Source organism: Osmerus eperlanus, chromosome 3 (genome assembly GCF_963692335.1).
Source record: "Osmerus eperlanus chromosome 3, fOsmEpe2.1, whole genome shotgun sequence".
NCBI classification, from domain to species: Eukaryota; Metazoa; Chordata; class Actinopteri; order Osmeriformes; family Osmeridae; genus Osmerus; species Osmerus eperlanus.
Window position 1 is genome coordinate 2,268,506 of NC_085020.1, and position 25,703 is coordinate 2,294,208.

Sequence of the window (25,703 nt, forward strand, 5' to 3'; positions counted from 1 at the left end):
CTCTAAACCTACACATATGGTATCAATACTTTCTTGTTCTCTTGGTCATTAACTACCGTTGTGTTTTGCTGAAGGGACCTTTGGGCAAGCCTGGAGCTGACGGGCTCCAGGGAGAGCCAGGGATCGGAGGATCCAGGGTGAGTTCATCCTTTCATTCATCCTCCTATCGTCCACAACCATCCTCCTGAGACATGGAAGTACAAGCTTTTAGAATGTTTACGTTTTACATTACTCAAGTGTTTGGATTTGGCTACTGGATAGGTTTTAGGAGAAAAAAAAATCCACAAGATTGTTTTGTTGTTAGTTTTTTTGTTATAGTTATGCATCTGTTATTGAATAAGTACTAGGATTACAGAGCTTTTTATAGTTTCTTAAGTGGACGTGAATGAATTGCTCAGTCTCGGGAGGGTATCTTTGTTTGTTGAGAGTTTAGCAGAACATTTAAACCTCTTGTGAGGAAATGTGTGGACCTAAACCAAAATCACAATTACTCAAATGTTTTTACTGGCTGCATGAGATACATGACAATATGATGTTGTGACTGGAGGAAAATGGTTGTATGAATTCCAATTGGCAATAGAATAGCAGTCTTGCTTGTTGTATTTCCATCTAGTATTCTTCATCCACACATTGGTCTACAATACAGTTAAAACAGTGCAGCAATGGTAAAAGATGCAGAACGTTCATTTTTGTAGTTTAATAAACGTATGCTGCTACATGTGTTTTGTATGGGTATAGAATAGAATATCTGTATTTGTCATTGCACAAGTACAAGCAATTGAGGTAGCAGCTCTCAGACTCAGTGCAGTTGAAAAGTATAAAACAAAAATAATAAAAAATATAGACTGAACTATACAGATTTACACTATAAATACTCAGCTTAAGTAAAAACACAAGACATTACACAACAGAGAGACAAATACAGAGAGTATACAGTATACTACATGTGTTTTGTATGTTTTTACAGTATTCTACATGTGTTTTGTATGTTTTCTTCCAGGGACCAGCAGGACCCACAAGTACACCAGGAATCCGAGGCGAGGATGGGAACCCAGGACCCAGGGTGGGTGCACACAACCACAGCTGTATCATGTGTGACATTATACAAATGAGGATCAGGACATTCATCTCTTAACAGAAGAACAACAACAATCACTTAATCTGAGTGATGATTCGCTGTAGTCAAACAATCCTCTTTGATCAAAGGAAACCTATTTTGTTTCTTCCTAATCCTTTTGCTTTGAGCTCCGTAGACGCTTGTAACTTAAATAAATAAAGATATCTGGATGGATCCAATCGAGATCAACAGTAAACACAAGTACCGCGTGTTTGTGGTTTAAACGGCTTTGTGTCAGTTCGACTCCACTGAGTGAAAGCAGTTGACAGTACATGTCTCTGCTCCCCTGCATATACGTAGCAGCATAAAAACCTGATACATGTACTATATTGAATCTGGAGCTGTATGGATTGTACACGTTCTTTCATCTTCCATTGTGGTGCTGTAGGGCCCAGGAGGAGCCCAAGGACCCGGAGGAGACAAGGGACGACGGGGTACTGTTGGTCGTAAGGTGAGGGAAACACTGGGCACCGTTTCATTTGTTGTGCTTCCTACAGTTTATAAGCATCTACCATGTGTTTTGAGGATCCGTTTTGAGAAAATAAATGCGCTTAAGACAAGACTTGACTGGCCACCTGAAAAACAGCCACCGGGTTGAATCACCCTGGTCTGACTGAGAAACTCATCGACCCAGGCCCCCAGGAATCAGGTTCCTGAACATGCATTCCTGGTTTATCAGAGCAAACAGTAGATGATCCTTGAGAAAACATCCAGGTCACCGTGATTCTTCAAAAAACACAAATGAACGCAATAAAATCGGTGGAAATATGTGCAAAGCAGTCAGAGAAAAAGCGTTCTTCTTGTTTCCACTGCTTTAACCCTCGCTGTCGTTGCGTGTGTTTCTTCTTCCTCCCAGGGAGAGCCGGGAGACTCCGGACCCAAAGGCATTGTGGGACCTCTGGGGCCTCGTGGGGAACCTGTAAGAATTATGTCACATCCTCTCTGCCCCTCAGAATGTCAAGAAAATTAACACAATTTAGGGCATTCGATTCTAGCAAGGCTGAGATGTTCTGCAGCACTCTAAAAGCTGTCGTTTACACGCAGGGTGAGGATGGTCGGGATGGCTTTGGAATCCCGGGACCCAAGGGCAGGAGGGTAAGCACTATGACGACCCTCACCATAACAACCCTCAGTATGATGACCTTCACCTTGACAACCCTCACTATGATAGCACTTACTATGATGACCGTCACTGAACTCATCCCTCTGTTTGATCTGTCCATGTCATTGCTATGCCCTTATATGAAGACATGAGATGAAATGCTTTAGCAGCCATTTCAAAGCAGTGATTCTCCTACTTATCATTTTGCTTCGTACAGGGTGATGAGGGCTTCCCAGGGTTCCCAGGACCAAAGGTAATGGACACCATAAACAACATCACTAGCATTGTTAAGACAATTCAGTATAATTTTTGGGGGGTTTACAAGTAGTCCGCTACTTCTCAAAAGTGCATGAACCTTTCCTGAGGCAGCATCTCTTTTCTGATACACAAACTCTCATGTTTCACCCTGGATGGTTCCATAATTATGTTTCTGTCCTCATCCAGGGTGCGGCAGGAGACGCAGGGACCCCTGGAGGACCTGGACGCCATGGCAACCGCGGCCAGACGGTGAGATGGTGGGGCAGGGGCGACAGGAGAGGGCTCCACCTCTAGCTGAGCTCTGGGTTGATTAATTCACTATAACATGATTACGCAATCGCTGTGAAGAAGGGTTTCATCATAGGTGTAAGCTTATGATGATAATACAAACTTGTCATGGTAGCTTTATTATTTCAAATGTTATGGTACTTATGTCCTCGTAATCATCCTTTCAGGTGTTCTAGTGATTTATTCAGTCAGATGGAAATATTTTAACATAAGTTATAACTTCACGTTCAACCATCTCTCTTTGTATACATTTTGTAATTGTATCAGGTGAAAGTTGAGGCAGGTATAAACACTGTTTTTGACTCTGACTGTTGTATCTGTTCATCCACCAGGGTGTATCAGGAGATATTGGTTCACCGGGCCAGAAGGGAGATGTCGGATACCCTGGTTCCTACGTAAGAGAAGGCTCTTTGTTATTATCTGTGGTTATTTGTGGTCAATCCCATAACTATAAACTACAAAACCTTTCCTCAGTCCATGACAGCATGAGACCTTCAAACTTAATGCTTTTTGATGTATGGCACTGTAGTAGGACAGTGATTTGTACAACCTTTTTGACCAAATCTGGTCTTTTCACAAACGTAATGCAGTATATAATATCATGTAACAGAAAGACTCTCAGTGGGACGTGTCTCACACCAGCTGTCTCCAGCCTTGTCATGCTCTGTTTCTCTTCCTACAGGGTCAGAAGGGACCGAGAGGACCTGGTGTTGTGGTAAGAAGTTCATTTATCAGCAGAGGACATTTGTGTTAGAGGAGAAACCAAACACTCTGTGAGGGATGTGCCCCAAAATATTTTAACACCTGGTTCTGTACTTCCTCAGCAATGCGACCTGGTCAAGAAAATCAGAGATAACTGCCGTAAGTATGATTAAGATGAGATTCATTAGAAAGATTAAGGATTTCTGTAGTAGTCAAAAGGGAAAATGACGGTATTTTCCTTTCCTTTCCTTCCCTAGCCTGCTGCTACGGTAAGGAAACTCTGACCTAAGAATTATGAACATGAGGATCATTCAACTTGCTAATGCATTGAACCACAGCTAAGAGCATTCACTCTTTACTCCTGCACATTCTCTGTAACGAGACCAGGAGAATCCTTTTATCACAATCTAGATTTTCTTTTTACTGATCTTGAACAAGTGTGATGTCTCCCTCCGCTAAGGCAAGCAAGAGTGTCCTCTCTATCCCACTGAGCTGGCCTTCGCCCTGGACGCCTCCGATGGCGTGCCAGCCCCGGCCTTCAGAAACATGCGAGACGCTGTCCTCCGGCTGGTCGGCAACATCACCATTGCCGAGAGCAACTGTCCCCGCGGCGCGCGCGTGGCGCTGACCCTCTACAACAATGAGGTGACCACCGAGATCAGGTTCGCCGACGCTCTGAAGCGCCGCGCCCTCGTGCAGCGCATCGAAGGACTGCAGGCCCTGCAGACACGCAAGCAGCGCAGCCTGGAGACGGCCATGAACTTCCTGGCCCAGAACACCTTCAAGAGGGTGCGGAGCGGCTTCCTGATGAGAAAGGTGGCCATCTTCTTTGTCAACGGGGCAGTGAAAGAATATCCGGCCATCAGCGCCGCGGCACTCAGGCTCTACGACACCGGCATCGCGTCCGTGTTCCTGCTCAACCGTGAGGATCGCGCGCTCTCCAGAGCTCTGCAGGTACTGGGAGGGGCGACCGGAAAGGATGTTTGGCAGGCAAAAGACAAATATTTGTTCTTCTTATAGAGGCGTGGTGATTGGTTTTATACTCTACTCTAAAATGAGGAACTGCATTTAACCAGTGTGTGTAACATCTGATATCATCAGATGAGGTCATTTCCTCTGGTAAGGTAGTCCTTTTTAATGTTGTCGTGTTTCTCTGTTTGTCTCAGATCAACAACACAGCCCTGGCTCAGGTGGTGGTTCTGCCCAGTCCTGGAAGTGCACAGTACAACTCTGTCATCCAGAAGGTTATGAACTGCCACGTGTGCTTTGGTAAGAGCTCTTTTGACCTCCACAGATTTAGACCAAACGTTTTTTGCTGCCAAAGCATTGTCATTTTATACTGTCTCCAAAACTGCAAATCTGAAAATTACAGACAACAGAACTGAGTCAGCTTCACCATATCCATAGTACCTCTATTGTTGCTTAATTCGTATCATATTGCCTCATGGGAACATTGACAGTTGCATGCAAACTGAAAATAGCTTTCCAAACAAACTCAGGGAAACTTAATGGAAGCCATCACGAGTCTGAAACTTCTGCCAACGTGTGTTTTTCTCTTTACTCCAGACTTCTGCTCCCCGGATGCGATGTGCGATTACATCCCTCCAACGTCCCTCAGAGACCGGCGCTCTTTCACCTCAGATGTGGACATCGACATGGCCTTCGTCATGGACAGCTCCGAGACCACCTACCCCGCCACCTTTGACGAGATGAAGCACTACGTGGCACACATGGTGGACCAGCTAGAGATCTCCTCCAGCCCAGCCTCGTCCATCCACCACGCCAGGGTGGCTGTGGTGCAGCAGGCCCCGTACGAGTTCCTCCGCAACAGCAGCGGCCTGCCCATCCACATCAACCTGCGGCTGACGGACCAGAACTCGGCCCGAGACATCCGTACCTTCCTGCTGGAGAAGACCCCTCAGCTGGAGGGAGGCCTGGCCCTGGCGGCAGCCATCGAGAGTACGGTGGAGCAGGTGTTCGAGAAGGCTCCTCACCAGCGAGACCTGAAGGTGCTGATCCTGATGGTGACCGGCCCGGTGGCCGAGGACGAGGAGAGGCTGGTGCGGGTCGCCACGGAGATGAAGTGTAAGGGGTACTTCCTGGTGGTCCTGGGCGTGGGTGAGAAGCTTCGGGTCGCGGACACGCGAGTCCTGTCCCGCATGGTTAGCGAGCCGTCCGACGTGTTCTTCAAGAGGCTGGATGGCACCTCACAGTTCTACGACAAATACATCCAGAACTTTGGTCGCCTGCTGCCCAAGTATCTCAACAGTGAGTAGCTTCACATACACCCCACTGGTGTCCAAGTCTCTCTGCGCATGGTACCTAACACTTAATGATATTAGTAACCTTGTTTGCTTCAGCAGGGGTGTGGGTTTGTTTTCAAACGTGGGTGAGGCAGCTTTTTTTTTTATATAACTGAGGATGCGGCTGCTGTACTTTTCTTAATAAAAAGGCGGGGGGACAGATTTGCCGTTTTCAATATGTATAATGAAACCCAGGCCCCTGGTTGTCAGTATGAAGACAGCTTAAGACTTTGTTTTACGCTTCTGCATAGTGTTTAAAAGGTTTTTAGAGCATTGAGACCAAAGCATTTGTCTTGTGTTTGCAGTTCAGAATGCTTTCTACATGTCCCCCGAAGTCTCCAAACACTGCCAATGGTATCAGAGTGACCAGCCTTTCAAAAACCCTTTCAAAGCTTCTCAGGAGTGAGTGTTCAGACCACAGCTGGTGTATTACTCTAAAAAGCATGGATTGCATTAAGAATGTTCAACATCAATAATCCTCTCTATGTGCTTAAAGGAAACATCACAAACACCATGAAAATCACCAGGAGGTCCATCCAAGGAAACACAAAGGTAACGAGTCCAACACGTTTTCAGCAAACATCTGGAACATCGTTTCAAAAACATGAGTTTCCAGAGTTGGTTTTGAGAGGGTGTGTTTGTAATGTAACTCACATACAATTTGAAGTTGCTTGGCTGACAGTCCAGCATGAGACAACATAGAAACACTACTCATCCATCAAGTGATCACAAATTTCATGAGACAAGATTTGAATACATCCAATTTCTTGTAAGCCGCAATCGCATTACATCATTTCGTTTCGACCGATGTATATTTTTGCAAGTGCAGCCTTCTCCATCCATCATCATTCAGTCTGTGTAAACATAAGCCTTGGTCCAAGTTAACCTCAATCATAATCACACGCGTCGCTAACATCCTGAACAATCAGAATCGGTCGAGCTCCACCTGGCCAACGTGACCTCCAGCAGCCTGAGTCTGCGCTGGGCCGAGGCCGACCCCAAGCTCATGGCCTACTTCGAGGTGGCAGTGACACGCCTCCACGACCACACCCTGGTGCTGAGGAAGAACGTCACAGGCACCGAGCTGCTGGTGGACGGCCTGGACGCTGGACAGACCTACCATGCTGTGGTCACCGCCCACACCACCGACGGCAACACCGCCTCCAGCTACAAGGGCATCGTCACCACAAGTAACTAACCGAGTGGACCGAGTTTGTCTGTTGTGGATGATTCAGATGTATCGAATGTTTTATACCTGACTGTTCCGTTTGATTCAATGTGCTGACTAAGGGTGGATTCACAATCCACCCTTAGTATGTGACGATGGAGATCTATTAACTGACGATATGAACGTTGTCTTCCTCATCTATCCAACAGAAGCAGCCGAGCACAAAGTCCCCCACCACGTCTCTGTTCTTGCGTTGACACCCCCCCTAGACAAACCAGAGACAGGTGAGTGAAGCTGTGTGTGTGTGTACCTAGGTGTGGGTGTGTGTGCTGGGGTGTGTCTGTGTGATTATCTAGGTGCGTGTGGCGGGACACTAATGTGCATTTGTGTTTTTCTGAACGAGTCAGCTTGCGAGTACTGTAAGTTTATACTGATCAGAACAGATTTCCTTTGAACACGTGTTGGTTAAACACACAGATGTTGTTATGCAACCAGACACACACACATACCTCCAACTGCTCCCTCTCCAGCCAGGGTTAAAGATAGACTTTGTTGATGGGTCTCAGTGGGGCTTAAGCACCACTCCCAACAATGTGAAACGTATCGAACCACTTACGGTTTACCCACAAGGAATCACTCAACAGTAGGATTCAATTATGTTTTCTTAGTGAGAGTTTAAAATCTTTTGAGAGTACTTTTCAAGGCAGTCTGAATTGCTAACTTGCGTATCAGTGAAACATTTTGATGCCAAAAATACCACAGTGCCATGTTGCAAAAGAAATCTATTGATGAAGATTAATGTCTCCCAAGCTGTGCGTTGGATAGAGGCCTTGGCTTTCCCTCCTGGTAGAATCATAAGGAGGGAAATACCTAACGCATGAGATCATCTCCTACACCGGCCAGTCACTCTGCTTTAGTGTGGGCTTCTCCTTGACCTGCTTACAAACATTCACTGCAAGTTACCAGTTCAGATTTTGCATTGATGCTGTCATCGTCACGTGAACAGAAACAGTATTGGGTGAAACAAGAAGATGCCTCAAGGGTACTTTACTTTGTGCTGAAGGATACTGGATACTGCGGTGTGTTCCATGTAGTCTCTCAGTATTGGCCAGGGGGTACTTGGACTGGATTAGAATCGGATGGTGGTTTTGCAGCATACCTCAAGAAACCACTCAGCCGTAGAACTACTAAATCACTAAAATCTACTAACCAGGAATTAAACCCAAGTAACAACCTGGCATTGGTGGAAACTAATTGCATTTTCATTCACTTTCATTCCCAAATAATCATCTATCCACTGCACCACTTTATTCAACAGTAGTTTGCCAACAGAAATCCTTTACCACTTCCTTCTCAACTGTTTACTTTGAATATTTTAAAACAATGCAAAAATGTAATGATAGTTTGCAGTGCATGTATGAATCAAGTTCTTTATTTAATCAGTACCTTGCACTCTTTTAAATATTACCTTTGGTCTACATTTGATTCTTTGTGGTCAAGTGTTTTTACATCTCACATCACAATACAGTAGTAAACAATCTCACAACTCACTGTAACCTTTAAACATGCTTTCAGATCCATGCAGTACATCTAATATTCATTCAAACCCCTCTCCTTCTTTCTCTCTCCCTCCTGTAAACGGTCTTGTGTTGTGCATGTTCCAGCTAACGAGCTCGCAGGCCCATGTTCACTTGACTATGATCCCGGACTGCCGTGCAAAGACTATCAGGCTAAGTGGTTCTTTGACAGAAAGAACGGGATCTGTACTCAGTTCTGGTACGGGGGTTGTGGAGGAAATGGAAATAGGTTCGAGACCGAGGCCCAGTGCCTGAAGCTCTGCGTGAGGTCAGGTACGTGGTGGTTGTCGCCAGGCTGAGTTGAGACACAGCCCACCTGGCTGGTTTGCCTGACCCTAACCTGTGTTGCTAACAAGCTGTTGTTAAAGTACTGTATTGTAGTGTTGTGTAAGTTGTCGGGGTATGTAGGGGACTTGAACATCCTAACATGAGTTTGTCTCTAAACTATGACACTGTGGATTCCGTAGGACCAGTTCGGCATTAGAGAAAGTTGTGGAACTTAGTTTGTAAAATGACATAATCTGGATATCTTTCTAAAATACTCTAAATGTTGTTCCACAGCACCAGAACCTCAGCAGAACATGGAGCAAGTAAAGACTGAGATCCTTCCAGCTCCCGGTGAGTTCAGATCATCAACGGCATATTAACAGCATATAATGTCACAGAACAATCCATTCCAAGTACCATCTGGTCCGCTTTTCATCTGGTCCGCTTTGATCGGGGGTGTGCACACTGTCCGTCATCCAAATATTTTTTGTGGACAGCTGACACTTAAAAGAACAAGGACTTCCTCCTCGAGGACCGTGCCTTCAGTTCTCTCACGCGCCAGCCTGCCTCCTCAGACAGAGAGGGAGCTCATGCCCAGCCTGCCTCCTCAGACAGAGGGAGCTCATGCCCAGCCTGCCTCCTCAGACAGAGAGGGAGCTCATGCCCAGCCTGCCTCCTCAGACAGAGGGAGCTCATGCCCAGCCTGCCTCCTCAGACAGAGGGAGCTCATGCCCAGCCTGCCTCCTCAGACAGAGAGGGAGCTCATGCCCAGCCTGCCTCCTCAGGCAGAGAGGGAGCTCATGCCCAGCCTGCCTCCTCAGACAGAGGGAGCTCATGCCCAGCCTGCCTCCTCAGACAGAGAGGGAGCTCATGCCCAGCCTGCCTCCTCAGGCAGAGAGGGAGCTCATGCCCAGCCTGCCTCCTCAGGCAGAGAGGGAGCTCATGCCCAGCCTGCCTCCTCAGGCAGAGAGGGAGCTCATGCCCAGCCTGCCTCCTCAGGCAGAGAGGGAGCTCATGCCCAGCCTGCCTCCTAAGGCAGAGAGGGAGCTCATGCCCAGCCTGCCTCCTCAGACAGAGAGGGAGCTCATGCCCGGGAAATGCTGACAGGGATTTGTGAATGTAGCAGATTACACTGTAGTTGCGTAATCCAATTCCCCCCCCCCCCCCTCCAGCTTCCATTAACTTAGCAAACAAAGAACCCTTTTTGTGCTCCACCACAAACCCCTTTCGAATCTTCACAGTAAGTTATGGAACAAGTGAAAAGCCAAGAGAGTTAAAGAGAGAGGCTAAACTTGTGTCATTCCCTAGATGGGACCTGGCACAATTATAATCGTGGGGTGAATGAATACAGAGGGCTGTTCGCTGGTTCATATTCTGGACTGGGGGATGAAACGGAGCCCATTGCACAATTTCACTGTCAGTTCATTCTAGTTCTTGAAGTGAATTGGCAGGGAGGGTGTCATACGATACGTCTGAACTGTGTTTGAAGATTATGAAGGTTGGAAGGGAAGAGTTTAAGAGGGTTTTCTGTCAAGCTGTCTATTGCACCCACAATTCCCACCTCTACATGCTGCTGTTGATTTCAAGCAAATTATACCATGATTGTTATTCACAAAAACATGCATCTACTTCATAACTACTACATATTACACAGCTACTTTATATGCATGTGTCTACAGTCTAATAGTACTGCATTCACATTGTGCAAGTGTTTCAGTGACTTGCTAATTGATACCATGGTCCCCTAGATCTAAAGCATTCACTACATGTACCTCATTGTAAAAACATCACGTCAGCACAACCTCTCACCAAGTTGAAATGACAGTAAACGGTTTGGTTTGCAACATCGTTATTATAACATCCCGTGTGTGTTTTGGTTCACAGCGGCCCTAACAGGAAGTGACATCTGCCAGCTGGCCAAGGAGGAGGGAGCCTGCGCCAAATTCGTCCTCAAGTGGCACTATGACGCCCTGAGCAAGAGCTGCTCTCGCTTCTGGTACGGAGGCTGCGGAGGGAACCAGAACCGCTTCAACACACACGAGGAATGTGAGAAGGCCTGTGGAAAAGCAGGTGGGTTTTTAATAAACATAAAAATGTCTTTCTGATTGTCTGGCCGTCTCTCTGGTGGTGTTGGAAGGAACATGAGCATGAGGTCGTCTGGTTGGTTTGGCTGTAAGGACCATCTCTGTGTTTTCTGTACTTCCAGGGCTGATTCATTGAATCGTTCTATTCAATATAGTATTTTTGTTTTAGCTCATGTTGGTTTAACCCTCGTGCTGCCTTCGGGTCACATGAGCCAAAGGTTCATAACGAACCATCGTTGTGTTTACCCAATTTTACCCAATACAAAAACAAATTAAAATAATTTTCTTTTAACCATCGCAATGTGGGGGGTCTGAGACAGCCTAGCTGTTAAAAGAAAATGCATCACTTTGTCTTTGTATGCGGTAAATTTGTCGCAATACGAAGGTGGGTCACAATGACTGATGGGTCAGAATGACCCGAAGATAACACAAGGGTTAAGTACCTTCTCTAATTGCTGTCAGAGCTAAACATAGCAGGTTGCCAAGTAGAGCAATCAAGACTGAATCCTAAATGTGTCATCCTTTCTAGGATGGGTAGAGCTCAGGGGTAGAACATTTGACTGCAGATCATGAGGTTTGCAGGTTCGATTCCCCCTGTGTCTGGATCACAGCATCTGATGAATAAATACATTCCTATTGTTACTCTGTGCTGTTCTTCCACTGTGCTTTTGACTCTTTCAGCTTCTTCTGTCTGATAATTTTACACAGAAAAAGAAAGGGGGGAAATGAGGAAGTAAAACAGAAGGTAACTGATGCTGATGTTTGTCTTCTCTCATCTCACAGCAGCTGCCAGCCGAGGAGTCATCGCCGCTATAAGAACATAGGAGGACATTGATGAATTGTCAACTTATACCTCTGTTGAGGAAATTCTGAGGACAACCAACTAAAAATAGCGTGAAGGCGATGCTATACCAAAGCAAAAAGGTGGCTGCACTGGATTCCACAAGAAGAAAAAAATAATAATCTTGAAGTAGTTTTTTGTCACACAAAAAGAAAGCAACACAATTTGCTGCATGATTTATCTTCCTACTGGTGCTACATAGTGTTTTCCTTTGTTTGTTAGTTGTTTTTTTTTTGGGGGGGGGGGGTGAGTTGCAGAGTACATCCAATGTTGTATTGTAACATTTACACAATCTGTTTTTCATACTTGTTCAAAACCGTTTTATCATTAAAAACTAAATGTGTATGAATATAATGGACAGAGATTATCAATAAATCCGAACTTTGCAGGAATTATATTATTCAGCTCCGTAACCATTTATAACACACACACACACAGTGCCACAATGAGCTACTCATCCTAAATTTATATATTGATTTAAAAAATCACTAGTCTCCAGACTTCACAAATCACAATGTTTAAGACGATCACAATAACAGAATCCATGCTGATGTTTACACAAGTCCTTCCTGGCAGTGTGTATATAATGACAGTGATCAATTATCAGTGTCTAATGGCATTCATCATTTAACCTAAATGCACTTCTGGAACCACTGCCTCAAAACACAAATGTTCCAGTATTTTAAAAAGAGGAATGTACTTTTCAAGCTGTTAAAGATGTTTTGTTTTTGTTTTACTTATCTTTTGTGTCTCATCTGGGAACGGGGAAATAAAAAATTAATTAGACTTTCTAATAAACTCGAGCACTGGATTTTTCTTTCAACTCGATCCAATCACCAACTGAGCAACATTTTTCGGTGTATTTTCTACGGTTGCATAGGAAGGCATCAAAGGAGCAAGAATAAAAAAATATGTGTCCTTCGTATCTTCATCATCTCTGAACTTTTGAGAACATAAATCAATGGGTAAGATTTTAGTTTAAAAGGGAAATGCAACTTTTGGCCTGTGAAATATGTAGATAATCGCCTTTTAGGGTAATGCCTGGTCCCTTGGGCCTGGGACATATCAGGAATGTTGGAGAGCATCCAAAACACTCGGCACAACAAAATGATACAGGCAAGATACAGGTACGTGAAGCCACAAGGACTTGAATAACTGGAGCAAAATAACTACCTTGAATATCAGTACAGTGTATAAGAATATACCAGTGACTTGGACTAGGATCATCTTCAAAACACACACTGTTGACACTAGTGCTTGATGGACTGGATGAGAAACACAGCATTTGCTAGTGTCACACCACTTGCTCCGTTGGAATACACCGCTAGACATCTTGAAATGTTGGATTTACACCAAGACACATCAATGATCATGTCCAAACACGTATGAAAGATGCAGTGGCCCCTGTCACGCATGTCCACATATTTTACAATAAGCACATCACATTTATAGAAAAGAAATATGCTTCTGAATACCAATGTTCCTCTCACACTGGAAAAATGTCTGTCAGCACAAACCGGTCACATTCATGTCCAGGCTCAGCAGTTTGTACTCTGGCCAGGGGAGGATAAGAGTAGATTTATGAGGCTGGGTTTAGAAGGAGGGAGGTTACAGGGACATCTTCTACAACTCAGCCTACATCCAGATGTCCTTACTCTGAAGTTGTTTTGATTTCCAGATTCTGCCCCCTTAGCAGAGCAAGAGCTCAAGTCATATCACAAAAAAGAGACATTTGGATCAACATTTTATGTTGTTAGCCATGGCAACTCCAGACCATAAACATCACAATCAGTAAAACAGAAGGTAACTGATGCTGATGTTTGTCTTCTCTCATCTCACAGCAGCTGCCAGCCTTGGAATCATTGCCGCTATAAGAACATAGGAGGACATTGATGAATTGTCAACTTATAGCCATGGCAACTCCAGACCATAAACATCACAATCACAGGGTGAACCCTCAGTGAACCAGTTAGTAATTGTTTCTCCCAAAATAATTTATCTGATGGAAGAATCACTGACATAGGAGTCACGCATACAGTCAAAAATGTGACAACTTTTTTCTGGTCGTTTTGCCAGACATACAACAAGCAATTTGCAGAATATAGCAACATTAAAGTAAGCATTACTGTTATATCCTTTTGTACCTAGAGACACATTCAGGAAATGAGCCCATGATAATAATCTGTCTGCTCATGGGGGGGGTGAGATGTAACTGGCTGAGTGTTCAGAGACTTGCATATCACATAGCCCTCGGACACACATGCTCAAGAGGCTTTATGTGACCGTTCATTTGCAAATGATACCAACTAAAACTAGCTGCTGACAATCACAGGTGATAGTGTAGCTAATGTAGATTGGTTAAACTCACTCCTCAGGTATGTATTGAGGCACTCTCACCAGCGAATCTTTCGCTTTTAGTTGGCGTAGTTGTTGGTCGCGTTTGGGGAGTCGGAGCTGGCAGGTTCGATCCCAGGTGCGGGGAACGTCGGCCAAGTGCGCGGCCACGTCTGTTACAACAGTCCACCCGTGGACTGTAACTTGTGACACTGGAACTGCTTGACTGCAGATATCCGTTCGGTTGATGTTGAGAACAGATGTGGAATAAAATGTTTCAAAAACAGATGTTGGCGTTCCTTGATTTGTTGATCGTACCTTGTATGTGTGGTGGTGCTGGTGGTGGTGGGGGGGGGGGTAATTAGCATGCAAGGAAACACACACACATAAAATGCAGTCGTCCGTATATTTATGCAAATACGAGGATACATGTACGACTAACAGGCTCAACACAAGAGTTTGCATTGATTAACAGTCGGTGATGAATAACCAACATGTGTTAAAAGTATCGCTTTGCATCCCTTCTCCAAGAGTGCCCCGCAGCTTGAGGAACACATGCAGTCCCTCGTCAGAGATGCTCCACAAACTGATAGCAGCGTGTTGCACTGATCGTTGCTTGTTTTTATTAGACTTCTCTCCGGTTAACACTGGGATTTCGTCCAAAATCAACTCCAAGCCACACATTTTGTTGACTGGTTAAAAATTGGACAGTCTTATTGAATATGTTTAAGCCTGTTGGGAGTATTTCTCAGAAACTTAAGTATGATCACTTAAAAAATGGTTCCTGATCATTCTGCTGAAGGCTTTTGGATCTTATGTGGGTTGTTAGTGGAGCGAGATGTTGTTCTCTGGAAAAGGTTCTGTAGTTTCTCCTGGCTCTGTAAGGCATGTGGTTCTAACTGAGCATAAAAGAGCTAGTTACAATAAGCTAACAGCTCAGCGGTTAGTCGGGAACAACAAGAGCCACCGCGAACTGGGACCAACGTCAGAATTTCCGTTGGGCACCGAAAAGAGACTGAGAACGGGGTAGGCCGTACTGCAGGGAGCAAAGTACTAGGAACACTACCTTCTCCTTGTCACAGTGCTAAAAAAACTCTAAACATTTACTTTCCACCCTCCTCAAAATTAATTATGTCACTATTAAATAGCACTTTTCAGCTCTATCAAGTCCTCAAATCATTACTATGGTTTCCAAAGTTCATCATTAAAATTTGATTGTTTGTTGGGTTCAAGCTGATCACTATAGCTCCAGCCAGCTCAATCATCTGAAAATGTAGCAGTTAAGTCAACATCTTTATCAGAAAGTCAAACACTATTGCAACTTTCACTTCCCAAATACCATTTGCACGCATTTATTTCAAAGCTTTCCGATCCGTAAAACACTTTTGAAAGACACGTCTCTCCACAACTGGACTTTTAATCCTTTAGCAGCTGGATGCTTGATTTAAGCCTTCACGTGTCATTCTCCCTTCGTCCAGCGTGGCAGATTAATTCAAACCCTTAATTGAAACCAGACGCGGAGGGGAGATCTCACCCCCTCAAATCTCAGCACACTCAGTTTGTTGGCCTTAACTCCAGTATGGTGACTTTGCCAAACCAGTGGTCCGCTTCCCCCACCTCTGCCTGGTGAGTCACAGTGGGTAATAAAGACTGCTTATGTATTGAAAGACAGGGTCGCAGCTAACTACAGCTGCCAGAACTAGCAGTGCTAAAAAGTAATTGAAAGGGTGCATTTTATTAGGCTAAAACAATGAAAATTGTGTGTATATAATCAACGTTGTTGATTATATGACTAAATTGTTTGTATGGACAAGAACTTTAATACAATAATATAATTTTATAATTTTGTTAGTTCTGAAGCAAAATACCACACTGCATTATCAATTCACTCATCTGCGTGAATAATCCTGTGGAATACAACTTGTACAAGAAGTAACGTGGGACTGTGGGATTTCTGCTTTGGTCTGTCAGTAGCCTAGTTCTGTTTGTGGTCAGAACTAGAGAAGAGAGGAGGAAGGAGAGATGGGAGAAAAGCAGAGAGAAGAGATGCGTCACCACTGAACGAGAAGCAGCGCGCACTGAGGGCTCAGTGGTGACTCATTGCTCCGGCTCTTCAGTCTTTCCATCATAGCCGTAAAAGTCAGAGCCCGACATGGCTTTCGCATTGAGGAGCCCTCACTGTAAATACACTAACTTAGTCCGCAGGCCCAGAGTTGTGTGTAAACTAACTCCAGATTTGTTCACTTCTTTGATCTCTCCTTTCGTCCTCTTGGGCTTAGCCTGAGATTCCGTGCCACAACCAATGTGTTCGCCCGTTGACCTTGTCTGAATTTGTTCGGTGCCACTCTGAAAGGCTTCGCCAACCTCCAATGGGTGGTTTGTGGAAAACCCTTGTTGTTCCCAGAGATGGGAAGTAATTAAGTACAAATACATCGTTATTGTACATAAATCGATTTTTCTGGAATCAGTAGCCTACTTTCTACTTCACTATGTATTCAGGGCTCTCAAGTCTCACGCATGCATTCGCCGTGAGACTCACGCATTTCAACACATTTCTCCCGCTGTAACACAACACCTTGTATTTGTCACGCTGAGAAGTTATTTCTCACGCCGAGAAGGGATGACTTGTCCAGCTATAATTAACGGACGAGGCGCCGTCTCAAAGTCCCTGTGAGTGTGGTGCAAAATCATCTCTTCCTTACACCTCAGGACCCCTGTGCTCCAGGTCACAGGCATGTTGTCAAGGAAGAAACGAAGAAACTGTGGTGAATCCCCAGAGCCTGACTAATTATAAACACATTCTAATGGGTGGAGATCGTTACTCATTACGTTCTACAAAAAATCTACAAAGTGAAAATCAACTGTATTCTATCAGACAACCTTTGAGTCAAACCCCGCTTGAAAAACACAAAACAATAAAAAGGTATATGATATACTGTTTACACTAAAATATCACATCACATGTAACTGTATCTGGATAACAACACGGTTCACGCATATTATGGACTTTCAAAATGTACACTTTCATTTTGTGTCAACAGTATAGATATCAGCGCTGGGTTAAACTTAGGAAAACATTCTCAACTGACGTGTAGTCACTTAATTCGCTGTGTCTCTTTATCCTATTTACTTTAATTTGCATGTTCAGGCCCTAATCATTAAAAACCCTAAGCCAAACCCCAAAGCTAAACCCACATCAGAGTCATGTATTTCTACCCCAAAGCTTCTACTCCAGTGAAGAGGGAAACATTCTTTCCACACTGAATCACTTTTGTGTGTCCTCGACTGTGATACCAATGAAACTGATCTTTTACATGGATAATCTAACATCTCTCTTTGAATTTGAGATCTTGTAAGTGGGGACAGGGGATTAAGATGTGTGGTATAAACAGCTCAGATGTATAAAAAAAAAAAAAGACATTTCATTAAATTATGGAAAAGAGGTAAATTGGAGAGAGCTGTAATAGCTGTAATGTAACTAGCCCTAATGGACACCACACTAGATGATTTCGGTGGTGATGAAACCGATTAAGAGAAGAACATTAGTCTCTGGTGGCTGTAGTTCATCATTGAAACACTTTTTATTTATGTGGGTTCAATGCCCTTCAACAGAGAGGAACATTGGCAGAGACTAAAAGGAACTGTTTTCTCCCCACAGGAAATACTTACATCTGCAACTTTTTGCCATCCCAAAACTGATGCCAACTTTGGGGCACAAACTCCAGCATGAATGCATACTTTCAAGACACACATTTGAATCCCTGTAGTTCATCGGTCCACAGCTCATACAGAGTAAGAGTCTGTACAGCTGTAAAGATGTTGGTCTCCAGTGACTTGGAGATTTCATCGATTTCAACAAGCAACATCTGCGAAGCACTTGAACAAGATGTCGACCTTCACTACAGAGCTGTATTTACGTCAGCTAAGTTTCTATTGGATTTTCAAGCTTTGAAGATTCAGCTTGATCTTGTGTACAAAACTTTGAATTTCATTCATGTAATTTAACCCTTGTGTTATCTTCGGGTCATTCTGACCCATCAGTCATTGTGACCCACCGTCGTATTGCGACAGATTTACCGCATACAAAGACAAAGTGAAGCATTTTCTTTTAACCGTTGGGCTGTCTCAGACCCCCCACATTGCAAAGGTTAAAAGAAAATTATTTTTATTTGTTTTTGTATTGGGTAAAATTGGGTAAACACAACGATGGTTCGTTATGAACCTTAGGGTCATGTGACCCGAAGGCAGCACGAGGGTTAAATCAGAGGGACACATCGGTTCACTGTGGCAGAAGTAACAAAGCACAGATTATCAATGACAGTTGGCACCAATGGTTTCGTAGGGTTGGCGCAAGCTTAAGAATAGCAAAGTTACAGGTTTGCCTGGCAAGCTGAGTGTACAGTTTCCAATTTGTTTACTTCCTGAGCAGTCACATGATCTTTCCTGCAGCAGGATCTGCTGCCATGCAGTTGGATTCAATCGGTGCTCTTTCACTTGTGTTCAAGTGAATATATGCACCTGAGTTGGTATTTAATTAAAACTTGCACATTGAACGCAACTAGGTTTGAATAACATTTCAAATCGTTACATTTGTCAAAATACAATGTCAAGCTTTTTGTATACAAGTTTTCCAGATTGATTGAAAAGATACCTTTATATTTCAAAACTTTAATCTCTACAAATGCACAATTCTCTGACATATTCCATCTATCCAACCCAGGCTGTTTTAATCCATATTATTCATATAAATAATGTTTCAGCTGATGAAAACATTGATGTCATTTCCTGTTCTTTTGGATCTTCACTCACTCGTCTTATGAGGAACAGACCACCCACCTCTTTGGTACAAAAGCCTAATTTCTCCATCATTCCTCCGCCTCATTCTCCTCTTCTCTCCAAATCATTTCCTTGCCCTCATTTTAGCGCTCACATTTCAGTAGAAAACACAGAGCCCAAATAAGGGTCAAGTCTAAAACGCAGGTTAATTTAAGCGTCAGGTTCCTTTTCATTTCCTGTCAAAGGTTCAACACTGGGTTTGGATGGTGTTTTCTTCCACTGACCCATGCTATAGTGAGGTCATGTCTTCACCCCACCCTCCCCGCAGGCCCGACGAAAAAAACAGCAGAGGTGCGACCTCTTTAAACCATCGACCCGCTATTTACCCTGCATGACTGAGCTGTGAAGCCATCTATGTTGACCTCAGGAGTCCCAGTCAGCCAATCCGCATGCCCGACTGTCAAACAAATAAATACGTTTGTGTCCAAACCTTACCGTTGGAGATTCATACTCGCACGCATCACATATCCACTGCTAAAGTACACTAGAAGCTGGGGAAATGGAAACAATTTCAGCTTCCAATTGCATTTCTTTTGTGTTCCGGAAATATAACCAACACACACAACCGTACAGAATGAGAAACTGCTGCTGGGTTCTATAAAGTCTCATGGACCTCAAAGGTGAAAAAGATTCATCTGTTGGTTCTGAACCCAGCATAGCTTATCGTCTGAGATCTGCTCTAGATGGATGTAGAAGCTTATTTTTATCCTCAATGAGAAGCAGCCATCTTCCCAGTCCACTGGACAGCAAGAAACACCTCTGGGTTTAATGGAAGAAACACCTCAGAAACACCCAGGCACACCTGGAAAACACCCCTGGGTTTAATGGTAATATATTTCTCACTTTCAGTTAGAAAAACAACTTTGGTTATGCACAGAGACTTGTATATGTTATTGTAGACCTAGAGAATGTCTGTGAAGACATGGTGACCAAAACCTTTACTTTAATTACACTTTAATGTTCAGTCCATGATGAATCTGCCATGCTGTTTAGCTGAGTGTGAAAACATTCTCAGTGCGTACAAATATGCAGCAAACTCCCAGTTTTTAAGGTAAAGTATTTTGAGGTTTGAAAATATTTTCTTTCAAACTTATATTCTTTATCAACCTAATGAACTCAAAGCCAGATGCACTGTGAATATTTATTTTCCTTCATCAAAAAGGTCTTCACTTGAAACAAATTAGTCAAGTTTGCATTAAAAGCTGCTAGTCATAAATTAGGTCTTGGAAAATGTAGTCAGCGCAGCCAAGCACCGGTTTAATGTGTTTGTGTTTTTGGTAATTGGCTTTAAGTGGTTTCATGATGAAGGTGAATGTTGCTTTCCTATAGAGACAAAAACCTCTTGAAATGGATCCTTATGTTGTTTTATTTCTACGCTAATTAACGAGTTCAACCATAAAAGCAGACTGTGTAGTCTCAACAGGCTGGTCTCCCTCCACCTACTAGTAGCATCACGCTTGTCTGTTTGGTATAAAGTCTTACTCCAGATAAATGATTTAATCGAATGTAACTAAGAGCAGCCTTGCACAGATTCTTCCCAGACTCTGTGTCTGGCTGCAAGGAGAGGGAAGAAGGAGAAGAAGGAGAAGGAAGCGTGGATATTGTCAACATGTAGAAAGTGTTTTGACATTCACATTATTTACATCTACAGAGATACATTATATATATTTTACTAATGAACTAAAATATAACATTTATTACAAGGTAAATTAGGCACAAATGTACAATCTTGGCCCAGCAAGAGGCAAATTCCTAGACTATTACAGAGAGGCAACAATGACAAGAAATCAACAACAACACAAATATCCAGGAAGATTTCCAGACAACGCACAACATTAGCCTTGGCCTTAAACACTTCAAAGATGTTCTGAATTGGAAACATCTGAATTTAAGTCTCTACGTCTAAAACATGTTGGCCAGTTGTTAAGAACTTTGAGAAACACTAGACGATTGCAGAATCTTCATGTTTTTTTACCCCAAATAAATCAATTACAATAGGGTGACCAGACATGTCCTCTTTTCAAGACCTAATAAATGGTCCGAAAGGGATTCCAAAAGTGTCCGGGATTTTGCTTCGGCAGAAATTTGTGTTTCTCTGGGTCTTTTACAAACTATTACGCCCTTACAAGTTTTGGAAAGGGTATCTCCCTTACGTTCCACCTTCTTGCGCGAGCTCTGACTGTAGAGAGAACTGTAATTTTGATCAGATAGTGCGGCATGCAATACACGACCAGCAACCCCCCCCGTCGATGCGACAAAGCGTCCTTTTTTTCACAAACTCAAATCTGGTCACCCTAATTACAAGATGGATAAAAAAAAATAGATTTAGTAAATAATCTCAGGCCCTTACAGGAGTGATCGAGTTTTGATTTCTAATATGAAATTCACTTTGATAGTTGGTTGTTGGTCTACTGTAAAGTGTAGGTTTACAAAGTTGTTGCATTGATTGCTGTTGTTGTTGACATGAGCAGGAATAAATTACTATAAAGCTAGACATAGCAATACTTAAGTATTTCTATGTCATTAGAAGTGTTAAGTATTTCTATGTCATTAGAAATACTTAACACTTCTAATGATACAAGACATAAATGATGAACTCTGTCTGTGTTTCAAGACCACAACACAACTCATGCAGAAAACTGACCTGACGCGACAAGTCTCAGCCTCGCGTTTGGAGGCCTCTCACAGATGGAAGCCAGACGCCTGTATTGGTGGGAAACTAGCATGCTTTTATCTTTTATGTCATGAAAAACGGGACACTTCAATGCAGCCTCATGAGTCATGATGACACAGCTTTCTGATAGTGTGACAAGATTTCTGCCTCACTGCTTCTCTATGTCTCAAAAGCTGAGCACCAACACACACATGGCTCTGAATTTGAGGAATTGTGTTTTTTCCTGTCTGTTCCATTTTTGAATAGATTCCCCTTGTGACCATGCAGAAGGCTAAAATGGTGGAGCTATAAAAGTAACTCCTGAAGGACATCTCAACTTTAACTGTGGATTAGGAAATATCCTGGAACGGAGATGTGAAAGCTGGGGACTTTCTGGGAAGTCTTAGTAAAGAAGTTAGCCAACGCAGAGAAAAACAGCTGCATCTAAAAGTGCATCGCATTCTCGTTAAGTCAAGAATTGATTCACGGATTCTCACGGTTTTCGGGTGCTTTTTTTTGTTTAATGGCCAGCACATTCGTCCAAAACCTTTCTCTTGTGCTCATTGCTCACAAACATTTTCTTAACAGCTGGTATCTCTCATTTGGGTCACATGCTAAACAACCGTGTGTACATTCATCTTGTCGGGGAATGTAAACAGAGTAAACTGCTGACGCTTGGACAAACATTAAAAATGTTTTACAAGATTATGACAAACACCCTACCAATTCTTCTTGGGTGTTACAAGTCACATCAGGGGGTTCCAACCTCTTCCTAGCATCACTAGGCCACAGTCTGTGCTTAACTGAGCCTGGAAAATTGAAGCCTATGAAATAGCCCCGCCCATCTGGTACACACTCCAGAAAAGCACTTTTCCTTTGACCCAACGTGGGGCTCAGTTGCTCAGTAACCTAAAATACATCATTAAGAGCATATAAAGCTGAATAAACAAGGTATGGCATCTTTGGCAGCTTACTTTGTTGTTTTGAGGCAACATCTGAAAACAGTGGAACACTTCAAAGATCCTCTTTCACACACTACATAAATCTGTCCCTCAGACAGCTGTATACTAATACTCTTCTAGCTAAGAGCTCATAAGATGCCACCTCCCATCTACCTCTTCAGCCGTCGCTCATTCTTACGGCATCTTAATCAATTGCTCTCCCTCTCTCCCTCTCCCTCTCCCTCTCCCTCTCCCTCTCCCTCTCCCTCTCCCTCTCCCTCTCCCTCTCTCCTCTCCCTCTCCCTCTCCCTCTCCCTCTCCCTCTCCCTCTCCTCTCCCTCTCTGTGTCTCCCCCTCTCCCTGTCTCTCTCCCTGTCTCTCTCCCTCTCCGTCTCCCTCTCTCTCTCTTCCTGTCTCCCTCTCTATGTATCTCCCTGTCTCCCTCTCTCTCCCCCTCTCTCTCCTTGGCCTCTGACTACTGGCTGTCTCTATTATTTTTCTCTATCTCTGTTCTTTTCTCGCTGTCTCCTGTTTCTCATCATCCCTCTCTTCCCAGTTTCCCACATCCTCCTGGACCCTTCTCAGGCCCAGACTGCAGCGTGACTCATCCCACATGGAAACATTTCCACCTCAGATGGTCGGGGGCTTTTTTCGGTTAATGAAAAATTAAACAAACCTCTCAACTCAGAACTAGGGGGGAAACCTCAACCAGAAGGTTTTTGACGGGTTTATCTTTTCATATCAAAATATTGAACCTTTCAGGGATTAGAGTGATTTACTTCATTGTCTTTCCACTATAATAAAAATTTGCAAATTCCATAATTGAGTGCCTGTGAAAACAAACAAATGTTGGCTTCAGGGTTACATGTGGTCTGACGGAGGTGAGCGCCCTCTACTGGCCTTGCAGCGGCACCTTCTGGAAACAGAGATCCACGTATATCCAGACACTGACTCCTCCCTGCTAAACCAAAGGACACCACAAGAGAAAAGGATGATATGGCTGCTTGCCACCAGTCCACCTGGATGAAGGATGTGCTAAACCTGACGTCAAGTGACAACGTGAAACAGGAAAGGTATTGACGCATTTACTGCATGTCTCATGACGCATTTACTGTATGCATCATGAGACAACAAAGACAGTGTTGCTGTTGACAACCGTTAGATGTTTGAACCGAAGAGGTGCAAAGTGATATCCCAGCAGGAGAAAATCTGGCCAAAATTAAGTTTATGATGGTCTCAGTCATAAACATGACACAGCCATGGGAGAAGAATGTCAATTGTTATTAAAGGATTTTAGAGTTAGGGGTTTGCCTTTTTAGAATATCACTGTAAACACCAGAAGAGTCTTGCGGTTCCCTCTCCCATCATTACTCAGGCATGCAGCGTGATGCTAGGCAGGCCTGACCTTTGACCCTCTTGGAAACACTGACCTCGTTAATAGCGTCCCGGGGCACTCAGGAACATCTGTGTTAAAGAGATAGACTTGATGTGGACTCAGCCAACCTACCTGTGTTTTGTGTTGTTTACACAAACACATATTAGCAACAGTTTCCTCTACAGTCTTGTAACCAGACAGCTTTTCTAACAAATAAACAAGGCTGTTTCTCTGTGATGTGCAGACCTCCCATGGTTAAACACATGATGTCAGACCTGCCTAGGCCAGGGCAGTAGACACCTCACTGATGTAATATAATAGCGATGGACTGCCACTGAAAGTAAAAAACACATGCATTTCTTCGCCTTTTCGGTTTGGATAATGTTTTTATCTGAAACACACTTTTATCCAAAGCGACAAGTGTGTGTGTGGGGGGGGGGGGATTTCAATCTGTGACCTTTTGAGTCACAGCCAAATGCTCCATCAACAGAGCTTCATATCTATAGTCACGTATTTCAGTCGCGTCTGCTTTGCTGTTGCCGCATAATTGAATCTGTATCGTATCCGCGATATCAGACATCACGTCACTCTCGTATGACATCCCTGCAATATAAATGATATGTGCAGAACACCTGGGGCCTTAACGACCTGAAAACTATCCAGACACTCGTCAGACGGACCAGTCTGCATGTCTGCACACCTTCGACCTCCGACCTCCAAGTCTTCCTTCACTTCAAAGATCTCGCCAGCTGGCTCAATACACATTCCTCTCCCATTTCTAATAAGATGTTGCACAGAGCTGTAAACCCAAGATGGCTCTCCACAATCACACTGCTCTGCAGTTCGATCTGACAGTGTCATGATTTCAAGGAAGGAGGTATTGTGAAATCTGACTTTAATGTATGTAACGATATTTCAGGGGTTTCCATATTCATTTAGATATTTCTCTAATTAGTCAAGCTTCCGTGATCTGGTGTTTCCAGCACAGAGTTATTTTCTCTGTTTAGTCTTTTGGTTCCTCCTGTAAATACAACAGAGGAAAGGTTTGGTCATAGATTTACATTCAGGAAATACAGGTGTGTGTGTGTATGAGAACATGTGCCTATTAGTAACTGAATTTGTGGGAGAGCCTTCGTGTGTGTCTGAGTGTATATATCCTAGAATACATCATTGTTTACAACTGTGCAAACAACAGATTGCTCTAAGCACGTACAATATTCCATCAAATCTGCTCTGTTTCAGATTTCAGCCCCCAGTGCATCTCCAGTCTGATATCGTTCTCGTGTCCACACCTGGTAATATCAAGTTTCGGAAATCATTAAGATTACAAGCCCAGGCCGGTTTTAACTACTGTGAGTCATGATGATAATTCCTGGCTCCTTTGCAAATAGTTTCCAGAGAGTGTAATGAGCGTGGGACACTGCAATGATAGAACCAGGCCTCCTCAGTGATAGGGCTAATAACTGTTTCATTCAAGATTCACAATCAAACAGAAAAACATATACTGTATAATCCATCACATAGTTAATGTCCCTACCAATAACATATTTATCTCATAAGACTCTCTTTTCTATGTGGGAGACACTGAAGATTAAGAAAACATTTATTTTGACATTATTTAGCAGTTTTAGTTGTATTTTTGGACAAAACAAATAACAGTAAAATATGACATGCATATCAATAAAGGTGTACTGATGGTTATGTTAAAAGTTATCTTAAAAGTTTGTTCCATTTACAAATGGGGGGTAGGGGGGAAATCACGGTATAGATTCACTGAATAGCAGAGGTTCAGATGCCATCCTACACCAGGCTCACCCTATCATGCTTCCTGGGAAGTGCTGTACGTAAACAGATCCC

The 25,703-nt window shown here is 43.5% G+C and overlaps 1 protein-coding gene across 1 annotated transcript in view; it reads left to right on the forward strand.

The window, feature by feature from the left end:
• The window catches only part of col6a3 (collagen, type VI, alpha 3), an 82,053-nt gene extending 69,548 nt beyond the window's left edge, over nucleotides 1–12,505 (forward strand). Inside the window, exons 25-46 of the mRNA XM_062456421.1 lie at nucleotides 75–137; nucleotides 1,001–1,063; nucleotides 1,506–1,568; nucleotides 1,974–2,036; nucleotides 2,162–2,212; nucleotides 2,437–2,472; nucleotides 2,664–2,726; nucleotides 3,098–3,160; nucleotides 3,448–3,480; nucleotides 3,590–3,626; nucleotides 3,725–3,736; nucleotides 3,928–4,421; nucleotides 4,634–4,736; nucleotides 5,034–5,735; nucleotides 6,076–6,172; nucleotides 6,267–6,322; nucleotides 6,700–6,960; nucleotides 7,148–7,222; nucleotides 8,603–8,788; nucleotides 9,077–9,133; nucleotides 10,667–10,852; nucleotides 11,650–12,505. Coding sequence (XP_062312405.1) covers nucleotides 75–137; nucleotides 1,001–1,063; nucleotides 1,506–1,568; nucleotides 1,974–2,036; nucleotides 2,162–2,212; nucleotides 2,437–2,472; nucleotides 2,664–2,726; nucleotides 3,098–3,160; nucleotides 3,448–3,480; nucleotides 3,590–3,626; nucleotides 3,725–3,736; nucleotides 3,928–4,421; nucleotides 4,634–4,736; nucleotides 5,034–5,735; nucleotides 6,076–6,172; nucleotides 6,267–6,322; nucleotides 6,700–6,960; nucleotides 7,148–7,222; nucleotides 8,603–8,788; nucleotides 9,077–9,133; nucleotides 10,667–10,852; nucleotides 11,650–11,690 — 2,805 coding nt within the window. The 3' untranslated portion in view covers nucleotides 11,691–12,505. The remainder of the gene's footprint in view (nucleotides 1–74; nucleotides 138–1,000; nucleotides 1,064–1,505; nucleotides 1,569–1,973; nucleotides 2,037–2,161; nucleotides 2,213–2,436; nucleotides 2,473–2,663; nucleotides 2,727–3,097; nucleotides 3,161–3,447; nucleotides 3,481–3,589; nucleotides 3,627–3,724; nucleotides 3,737–3,927; nucleotides 4,422–4,633; nucleotides 4,737–5,033; nucleotides 5,736–6,075; nucleotides 6,173–6,266; nucleotides 6,323–6,699; nucleotides 6,961–7,147; nucleotides 7,223–8,602; nucleotides 8,789–9,076; nucleotides 9,134–10,666; nucleotides 10,853–11,649) is intronic.
• Nucleotides 12,506–25,703: the final 13,198 nt, after the last annotated feature.